The sequence below is a fragment of the Syngnathus floridae genome, chromosome 11 (genome assembly GCF_059516105.1).
Source record: "Syngnathus floridae isolate MCC-2025c chromosome 11, RoL_Sflo_1.0, whole genome shotgun sequence".
Classification (NCBI taxonomy): domain Eukaryota; kingdom Metazoa; phylum Chordata; class Actinopteri; order Syngnathiformes; family Syngnathidae; genus Syngnathus; species Syngnathus floridae.
This window is the reverse complement of record NC_142423.1, coordinates 11028968-11039468: the sequence shown is the minus strand read 5'-3', so window position 1 is coordinate 11039468 and position 10501 is coordinate 11028968. Positions and strand designations below refer to the sequence as shown.

General features: G+C 41.6%; 1 protein-coding gene and 1 non-coding gene across 2 annotated transcripts; one reads left to right on the top strand and one right to left on the bottom strand.

Moving 5' to 3' along the window:
• Nucleotides 1-1049: 1049 nt before the first annotated feature.
• Nucleotides 1050-10220, top strand: prkcdb (protein kinase C, delta b). Its single transcript, XM_088389576.1, has 17 exons — nt 1050-1287; nt 4601-4731; nt 4823-5095; nt 5864-6032; nt 6283-6314; nt 6423-6508; nt 6740-6869; nt 6957-7057; nt 7232-7313; nt 7490-7611; nt 7692-7865; nt 7994-8085; nt 8171-8233; nt 8334-8472; nt 8640-8828; nt 9031-9159; nt 9270-10220. The coding sequence occupies exons 2-17, from the start codon at nt 4623-4625 to the stop codon at nt 9435-9437; spliced, it is 2058 nt and encodes a 685-aa protein (XP_088245702.1). The 5' UTR covers nt 1050-1287; nt 4601-4622; the 3' UTR covers nt 9438-10220.
• trnae-cuc (transfer RNA glutamic acid (anticodon CUC)) lies at nt 7092-7163 on the bottom strand. The gene has a single exon. It is a non-coding gene; the product is annotated as a tRNA-Glu (tRNA).
• Nucleotides 10221-10501: the final 281 nt, after the last annotated feature.

Here is a 10501-nt window from a genome sequence, read left to right as displayed (position 1 = left end):
GCACAAACTGGTTCAACATAAAGTTGGAATGAGTGAAGTCCCAGCAGGTTTTTTGTGTTGACAAGTAAAGCATCACATACAAGACTTGTGAAAACAAGAAAACATTCCTTCCACTCGTGTGGGGATGCTGAGAAAGTATCTGGGAAAAAAAACTTGCTTGCATATTCACTTACTGTATTCAACGTGGAAGAAGTGATGAGAAGCAAGTATGCGGTGGTTTGAAATGACATAAATGGTCACTTTTGCTGTAGGATCTTAAATTTCTCCTGCAGAGGTCAGTAAAGGATGATCAACTTTAACTGGTCCAATCATGAGTTTCATGAAAAACAAAAATTGAGTTTGCTTTCAGTGCTGATTGTTGATAAATGACACTGGAGTGATTACTCACTTTTAAGTCTGACTCAGTAACTTTTTCCATCATTTCATCTTGGTGAGCTTTTCTATACGTCATTGTTGTGCTCCTTTTTGTTTTTTACAGCTATAAATAGTTCTTTAGGTGCAGCTGACGCAGAGCGTCTAAATTTACTGCTCCATTCCCTCATCCATTTGAACAGTTCTAGAGGGTGGAGGATGATGACTCAGCACCATGTGGACGGCTCTGCTTATTGAAGGAGTTGGACCATGGAAATTATGTGGGGAGGGCCAGTGTAAAAATACACGGGTGTCTGAATATCCCCAGAATCTCTCTCTCTCTCTCTCTCTCTCTCTCTCTCTCTCTTGTGCGAACTATGCGCCACCATATATATAATCTATATAAATTATAAATAATATATATATATATGTATGTATATGTATGTGTATGTATATATATATATATATATATATATATATATACATATATATATATATATATATAAAATATAAAATATTTTACTTTTTTGTCTGTAATTGTTTACTTTCAGTACTTCCACTTTTGTCAGAGTATTAAATAACTAAATAACTTGAATGTTTTCATCTCTCATTAGAAACTCAATTTCCAGCACACAAATGATACTTTTAAGGCTTTGTTTGCCGAAGTAGCGATAACGTACACACGGAAATCACCTGGGTGACGTCATACTTTGGACTTACTAGAAGTCGCTCAAAGCCACCGTGCGTGGCAGCACTCGGTAGCAGGACGCCACCGGGAACGCATTCAACGAGTTAGTCTCCCCACACGCACGCACCGCATACATTAAAACACGGACCCGAAAGCAGCGCAGAAGCGTTGCAGCGATTGCGCCGGGGGACAAAAAAGTCTGCCGTCGGAGGAAACGCCACTTGACACTTTGCGACTTGGCGGAAGCGGTAAGTCACGATTTTCTTATGGAACTTGTCTAGGTCGCTGTATGATCGTTGGGACGTTTTTTTTTCCTCAACGTAAAGAAGCGCAGCCACTTTGTTTTATTTCACTTTGCAAATGAACGCACGACAAGGAAACAAATCCCGGTTGGCTTTCATTGGTAGATTGATGCGCTTTGGCGTCAACTTTTCCCATTTTCTGTAAACATCAAGTTATAACAAACAATCCTTTTAACATTCAATGAAACAGTAAGACGAGTCTATTTGGTTTATAAATAGTCAGTTGCGCCAGGGGGTAGCCCATGGCAACCGAGTTAGTGACACTGACTAACTTTGTACATAAAATTTATGAACTCAAGCAAAGAAAGCAACACATTCAAAATGTTGTAAGGTACACCAAAACCTTTGTTTTATTAATGTGGATTATCAATGTTGCAAATTCGAGGTATAGTTGAAAGTCTACATTGGTGACTTTTCTGGATATGCTCATTTTATATTCCCATTTACAGATTGTAAACAGCAATGTGGATTTTATGAGGAGATCAAATGATGCAATAACTTGACAGAAAGATAGGCCATGTTAGGACCGTGAGAGCTTTTGAATAAGTCATGCAAGGAATTGTGCTTAGTCGCTTGTCATCATAAAAATGTGTTTGATCACCAGATCATATTTTTCCAGAAGTTTGTGTGACCCTCTGAGGGAAAAGATTCCCACCACATATCTGAGCTTTCACCAATTTTGCTTATCATTGCACTGGCTATGCTTTTGGAGGCGGTAATACAATCTGCCTGCAGGCAGAGCCGTGTCAATATTAGCTTGCGGTCTCCTGAGTAGCTTTGAGGATGCTCTCTGGACATCTGCTGAGTATGAAAGTCACCCATGTGCAGCATGAACTTCTGGAAACCAAAAGCTGTACCTCAGAAATGTGTTGCTGTGATTCACCGCCATGCTAAAAGGAAAAATATTACACGCTGCCGTTGATGAGCGTGCAGGAAAAAAAATTCGCTGTTGAAGGATTCTTGCTCTGCTGGTTTAGCAGGTTTGACAGCTTGTCAAAGAGCTGAGCACAGCATTCAGAAATGTAATCTAAGTATGGAAATATAATATTTCTGCAAGTATTAGCTCCCTGAGACCAAATCACTTCCATTTTTTACAGTTTTGGTGGCATCCATGACTACATTGTTGACCTCTTGCACGTGTGCATGTGTTGCCCTTGAGTAAGGAGAGCAAGTGTTGGATATTAATCTTGCTTAGTTAGGAAAGGGGGAGGGCTTTAATTCTGAGAGCGGCCCTCTACTCAAAGTCATTAAAGACCGCTTTGTTCAAGGTTATTAGCGTGTGCTCAGATTGCATGCCTCTGAAGACTTGATGACGACTGACATTTTTGTAACCCTTTTTTGGTTATGCAAGTCAAGTATATTTAACCTTTTACTGTTACATTTCTCAGGTGGAAAATTCGTACTCATAAAAACACAGGAGGTTATTAAGGTTGTCATCGCGTGACGGACCGACGCAGCTTTATTGTAATTATCTGTCAACTAGCGTCACTTCGTGAAGTCAGTCTGCTCGCTGAACTTTGCTGTCTTTCACTCCGACTCCAACTTCCCTGTCTGGTGTCTTCTTACAGCAACAAAAAATTAAAGGGGGGGGGGGCACCGCTGTTCACCCTCATTGAAATCACGGCGAATACAAAATAAATATTTTTAGACAGCAAGACTAACTCTGATCATTCTTAACATAATTTTGAAACGTCTTTGGCTAGTTTTCATCGCTCTTGATGAGCTACAGATGCAAAAATAATGGATAGCTGTACCCGGAAGCCCTGTAGCCGAGTGACACAAACACACTCGAAAAGTCCCGAGATGCTGAAACCAAATCAGCTCGCTGGCATTCAGCCATCATCGACTGAGTCACTTATAGCGTTTGCCCTTCCAACTTTGGGTGCAGACATTGTGAGTTCTGTTCTATTGCTAACTGGTAGCCTTTGCCATCATTTAACAACCTAGTGGTAGCTCTGTTTCAAAAAGGTCGGTGACCCCTCATACCTGACAAACAAGCTTCAACTTTTCCATTGGCATAAGGTGCTTTTAGCACAAAGGAATTGTGTTCTTGTTTTTGTAAAGAATGTTGTTTACTGTAAGTGCTACTTTGCGTGCGATGGGTCCTTTATGTACAAATGAGCAGTTGTCATTGGAAAGTGTCCAGACCTGTCCCACTGGTTTGGTTAGCTCTTATGTCAAATAACAATTTCCAGCAATTCAATGCATACCAAACCTGTGATATTTATTTTGGTTCATAGATTTTCCCAATTCCAGTTTACTGTTCTTATGATGAATTATTTTTGTGTTGGGGTAGATATCACATGGCCCACTGTTGCTTAGAGCGACATGTGGCAGACCTTCAAATTTTTCAGAAAAGTTGTTGACTTTGCAGGAACACACACGCACACACACCATTTTGGAGCATTAAGTTTTTTTTCATCTTGGGTCAGCCAGATTGTTTTCCTGTCCTGCCCCTTCCCCAAATGTATGTTCTCCTGTCCTCAGTTTTTCCAGTTCCCTTTGGGGACACAAAGATCTCTTTTTTTTTTTTCTTTCAAAGTAGCAGGTATTTATTTTAGCTATCGTTTGTTTAGTATTTGTAGAATGTTTGTGTTGGGCTACACTGCAGCTGTGTGTGTAAATGAAGCCTCTGTTATGGGAGCACTTCAGCACCCTTGTGACCTCTCCGATCAGATTTATTTTAGGTTGTTTTAAGCGCTAGGAGGCGTGAGGGGAATTAGGGACAGAAATTATTCTAGTCTTTGAATTCTGTAATGGACCATTAGCGTAAACATTGACTTTTCTACAAGGAAGTAAAACGTAACACTTATGCTTTCCAACATTTGCATTGGGAAGGAAAAAGCCATTACAGGTGATCACAACATTTGCATAAAATGCTAAATATAGAGAACTAATCTGTGGAAAGTCTTGAAAATATGAACAAAAAGTTAAAGTTTCATTATGAATCACAATTGAAAAATTTGAATCCAATATACAGTAAAAGAAGGTAACTTTGAAACTTGTTTAATTATTCAATTTTCCTTATTTGTTTTTTTTTTCTTTGTGTTTTTAACTCATTTTGGGGTTACCATTTGCTTTTTTTTACATTTGCCACTTAATGTAGCAAAGTGGTTATTTTGATGACCGGGTAATTTGTACTTCCTCTCTTGTTCCCGTCTGTTGACACTGTTGGTCATCTCCCTTCTTTTTTTTGTGTGTGTGAGACGTGTACTCCCCATATCTGCCACATGTAATTGCCCATTTGGTGTTTCCCCAGGAAGCTGAGGTGAGCCGTTGCCATGGCGCCCTTCCTGCGCATCTCCTTCACCACATATGATTTGGGTGAATTGCCTCCTCAATCTGAAGCCCCCATTTGTGCCATCAAGTTGAAGGAATCCGTCAGCACGGGTATGAACGGCAAATGGACTGCCAGTGTGGCCAACCACTGGGTGGCGCTATGTCAAACTTGTGAATCCCTAAAATCACTCTTTTCCCACAGATCGAGGGATGACATTGATTCAGAAGAAGGCCACCATGTATCCGTCGTGGAAGTCCACTTTCGACGCTCATATTTACGAGGGTCGCGTTATCGAAGTGGTTCTGATGCAGAGCGCCGAGGTGGCCTTGAGCAAGGCGACCGTTGACGTGTCTGTACTCGCAGAACGCTGCAAGAAGCCCAAGACCAACGGGCGGGCTGAGTTCTGGTTGGACATGATCCCTTCTGGGAAGGTGTACATTTCTGTGCAGTATTTCCTGGAGGACAGTGATGCAGGTAAAACGATAAAGTCATCATTTTTATGTGTCCTTCTTGCAATTCTTGTTGTAGCATCCTGAAAGAATAGTGGCACGCTAACTGATTAGCTTCATAAAGGTTAGGTTCAGAAAGTTCAATTGTTCAGAGGCAGTTCCTATGAGAGAAAGCCCACGTGGGGGTGGGGTGGGTGCTTTTGGTTTTGACTCCAGACTTTATCAGCTCGCTGCCATGCACGCCACGTTTCCTGAAAAGTATCAGTGAATATATTTTTCTCTCTTTCCCACTCTCTTTGTCCTTCTCTCCTATTACTGCTTTCTTGGCACAGTCCACTGAAGCGCTGTCCAAAGGCAAGCAGCTGTCACTCAAACGCAAAGATCTCTTTTTGTGCGTCTTTCCACTTCTCAGCCTAATCAGCAGCCTCTTTAAGGCAACTCCTTTTTTTTTTCCTACAAAGTGCTGCCATTTACCCGCCCACTCTCCTTATCGCCTCTGTTTTCGTCCGCTTTGTTTGCCTTTCACCGTCTTCTCCAAGTGACTTTTGACCCCATGTCAGTTGCTTGTTCACAGTTGAGTTTCTATGTGTCCAATCTCCATTTAAGAGACGTCGTACTTTTTTGTAACTGTGGGTTTCAACTTGAATTTCTAGAACCTTGAATAATAAAACATAAATAAATGTCACAGATATGTTAGGGAAAGAAGGTGGTTAAAATAATAAGCCACTGTTTTCAACACACAAAATTAAATGTATTCATTTATATTTATTTGCCGATTGACCTTTCTCTTCAGCTGCCAACCAACCATCTGTGAGAGTTGGTCCTCAGGATGGACTCACGACCCTAAATAGGAGGAGGGGAGCATTCAAGCAGCCCAAGGTTCACCTCATGAAGAGCCATGAGTTTGCTGCCACTTTTTTCCACCAGCCTACCTTCTGCTCTGTGTGCAGAGAGTTTCTCTGGTGAGTCCGATCTTTGGTACGATAATCAGGGTATTAAAACACAAAAAGAAAGAAACAACAATGAATCATTTTATTGTTACACGAGTGAGTCACCAGGGGAAACCACCAGGTCGTGTTGGATTCCATCTGATGAAAGTCACCAGCACTAACTCATTGCATCAGCGCCCTCTTTTCACTCTATGGGGTCATTATCAAATTTATAATTCTTGGATGGTAGCAAAATTGTGTTCTTTTTTCTCTGCCCATTCAGGGGACTCAACAAGCAAGGCTACAAGTGCAGACGTGAGTTTCCCCCACTACCATATTTCACTATAGGACAACAGTTTTTCAAATTTTACATCATCCTACATTCAAATTTGGACTCAATATTTTGTTCTTGATTCCACCCAGAATGCAACGCAGCAATTCACAAGAAATGCATCGAAAAGATTATGGGCAGGTGCACCGGAACTGCAGCTAACAGTCGTGACACGATGGTGAGTTGTTAGGAGGCTTAAATTCAACTTAACCTCACTATATACTTTTTCCAACTTCAATTACTTTGTCGATTTTACCACAATTTTTTTTTTTTTTGGGACTTACAGTACAACAAAAACATTCTAGTCCCAGCTGAATGCAACATTTTGTTGTGAGACTTCCTTGAACTTATCTGAATGTAGCATTCAGTTGACGTAATGGTTAATCGGGTCTGTTGTATCTTTTTATAGTTCCAGAAAGAGCGCTTCAAGATTGATATGCCACATCGCTTCAAGTCCAATACCTACAGAGGCCCCACCTTCTGTGACCACTGTGGCAGCCTGCTGTGGGGTCTCTACAAACAAGGCCTTAAATGTGAAGGTGGGACTGCTCAATATTTGTCTTACAGTGTTTGGATAAAAAATGACTCATTCAATTTCTACAATTGTAACTTCACTGATCTTTCAGATTGTGCCATGAACGTTCATAGCTACTGTCAGAAGAAAGTGGCCAACCTGTGTGGGATCAACCAGAAGTTACTGGCTGAAGCGCTCTCTTACGTTTCACAGGTTTGTACCACCCAAGAGCAATGTGAAAAGATCTTTCCCTGACCGGGAATCGAACCCGGGCCGCGGCGGTGAGAGCGCCGAATCCTAACCACTAGACCACCAGGGATGATGCAGTCAAAAATTAAAATACATGTAGGATCATTTATATTTACACCTATGAATTTTACGTCCTAGAAATCTCTGAAGAAGTCTGATAGCGCCAATGCACTAGATATCGGGATCTACCAAGACATCCGTGCACCAACACATCCTACTGGTAAGATGTTGTCATTGCAGTTTAAGGTTGCTAAATGTTGAAATGTGTTGAGTTCTTTGCTTTTTGCCATTAGTCTCAATTTGAAATCTGTTTTTGAGTGTGTTCAAGATTGTCTATTTTTTTTTAGTACAGGTTTCTATAGTTGTGTACTCACTCTGGTGTGTAAATCCTCATAGCTGATAAGAACGGCACATCGGGTGACACCTCGAGTTCAGCCTTACCTTCTGTTAAGCGGTTACACCTCACCGTTGACCATCTGGTCTTCCACAAGGTTCTGGGCAAAGGCAGCTTTGGCAAGGTGGGCGGGGTTTCTACTCCATATCACTTCTCCCAAATTATGCTGTGTCACCACGCCGCTCAAATCTCACTCGTTTTCAGGTGCTGCTGGCCGAGCTCAAGGGTCAGAACCAGTACTACGCCGTGAAGGTTCTCAAGAAAGATGTGGTTCTCATGGATGACGACGTCGAGTGTACGATGGTGGAGAAGAGAGTCCTTGCCCTCGCCTGGGAGAACCCCTTCCTCACACACCTTTATTCCACTTTCCAGTCTAAAGTGAGCAAAGCGTGAAACGTGACATCATTACCGCACGGAGGTTATCTCGACCCACCAAGATGAACTCTGCACACACTTAATCAATTTGTCTGCAACAATGAGCTGATGAGGTCATGCTGTTACCTCAGGAGCACCTCTTCTTTGTGATGGAGTATCTCAATGGAGGCGACCTGATGTTCCACATCCAAGAAAAAGGCCGCTTCGATCTAATCCGAGCCACGTAAGCGCAGCAGCGTACCTGAATGGATTATCCTCTTATGTTCAAATAGAATTCTATTGAGGTTGTTTTGTATTCCAACTTTCAGATTCTACGCTGCTGAGATCATCGTGGGACTGCAGTTCCTCCACTCAAAAGGAATCATCTACAGGTAATATATTCACAGGGACATGCTAATACAAATCATTTTAGATGACGAGATTCGTACGTAGTGTAGGTGGAATATAAACGGATATTATAATAATCCACAGGGATCTGAAACTGGATAACGTCATGCTGGACAAGGACGGGCACATTAAAATTGCAGACTTTGGCATGTGTAAGGAGAACGTCTATGGAGATGTTCGAGCCTCCACGTTCTGTGGGACACCAGACTATATTGCACCTGAGGTATTTAATATTGCAGTGCCTCTAGATAAGGGCTAAGTGGGGGGGAGGGGGGTCCACAGGCCCTTTACGGCCTTTTACATAATCAATAGTCCTGTATTATTTGTGGCATTGGCAAGTAATCAGAATGTTTTTCTCATAAGCCAACCAACTTTCTCCTTTCACGGCAGATTCTCTTAGGGCAGAAGTACAGCTTCTCAGTGGACTGGTGGTCTTTTGGCGTACTGGTCTATGAAATGCTGATTGGCCAGTCGCCTTTCCAAGGCGACGATGAGGATGAGCTGTTTGAGTCCATCCGGTCGGACACCCCTCACTACCCTCGCTGGATAAGCAAGGAGGCCAAGAAATTGCTGGAACTGGTGATGATATGACATGTTCTCGTTAAATGTGCAAAAGTGGGGCGATTTAGAGTTGCTGGGAAACTATGCAGGAAATTATCAGCAAGCCTGGTGTGACTTTTGTGTTCAGTTTTTTCTGTTTTGTTTACTTTCTAATATTTCAAAGGGCTGTTTTGCCTTATAGTCCAAACACTTATCTTCTTTTCCTCCATCATTATTGCAGTTGTTTGAGCGAGATCCCAATCGCAGACTTGGCGTGGTAGGAGACATCCGTGCACAGCCCTTCTTCAAAGCAATCAACTGGTTCACTTTGGAGAGGAGAGAAGTGGACCCCCCTTTCAAGCCCAAAGTGGTGAGAAACATTCTGACTCATTTTCTGCTGTCCAAAACACAATGTTGTGAATATGTCAAGATGCATCGCGGCATCGACTTGTGTGGTAACTGAAATCCCTCCGCCTGCAGAAATCCCCAAGTGACTGCAGCAACTTTGACAGAGAGTTTCTGAGTGAAAAGCCGCGACTCTCTCACACTGACAAGAACCTCATCAACTCCATGGATCAGTCGGCCTTTTCTGGCTTTTCCTTTGTCAACCCCAAACTGGAAGATTTGATAAGCAAAAGAAAAGACTAACTGGTTGCACTTGGACCTCCATCACTGACTTAGACTTTTGGCTATAGGCCTATTTTCTTTTATCTTCATGGTTGAATTTTACTGAATACCTCTGTCAGAGGGTACGAAAACACTCTATACGTGTAATTAAGGGACGTACTTCAACTACCGTTGAAACTATAATCGGAACTGAAGTTTTTCGTTTTTTTTACATTTGTTATTGTTTAACCATGAAATCACTCCTAACCCAATCATCTATGTACTGTATCTTGAAATTGATATTCAAAAACAAAACTGACTTATACACACAAATTCCACCACATCCTGTGTCTCTAAAGATCTAAAAATAGCAATACTTAAAACATTTTCAATGGGTAACAATTGTCCGGATTATTGCATACAAAAAATCCACATTCCAGGGAATGACATCACTAGTCATCCTGACTACCAGCACTGACTTTAATACTGGAGTGGCTGTGAGCAAGATAGCCATTGTAAATACAGAAATGCCCCCCAAAAAGATAGTTTAATTTATTCTTTGTTAGTTTTAAGATGTGTTACATTTGCACACTCGGCCAGCACAATAAGGTGGTTAAAATCAGTGTTGGAGACATAATATGGCACTACTTGTAGTCAATAAAGATATATATTTGTGTTGGAATGAGCATTTAAAGTAAATAACTTGGAAGTTTATCAAAAAAGAAATGTAGTCAATTTGCTTCTTAACCACTTAGTTAAAGCTGTACTTTTTTTTAAAATTGTACTTTTGCATCTGATTATAAATAAACATTCCTTTTATCCATACATTTTCTGGAGCACCTTTTCTCATTTAATCTGACAACATAAAAAAGACGGAGAGAGGGAGGTCAAGTCAACTCCGGTTTTGATTTTGATATTGGGGATTTATAAGGTTAAAGAGGGTACATTGAAGATGTGGCAATAAGTCCTCAGACTCATACGCTCTGCTGCCGTCTAGTGGTCAGGTGCTGTGACTGCATTCACCGGTTCAATGTGAAGTCGATGACAGGCGAGCAGACATTCCTGCAGTGGCCCGGTCTCTGTCCTCTCTCTTCGGCTACTACCTC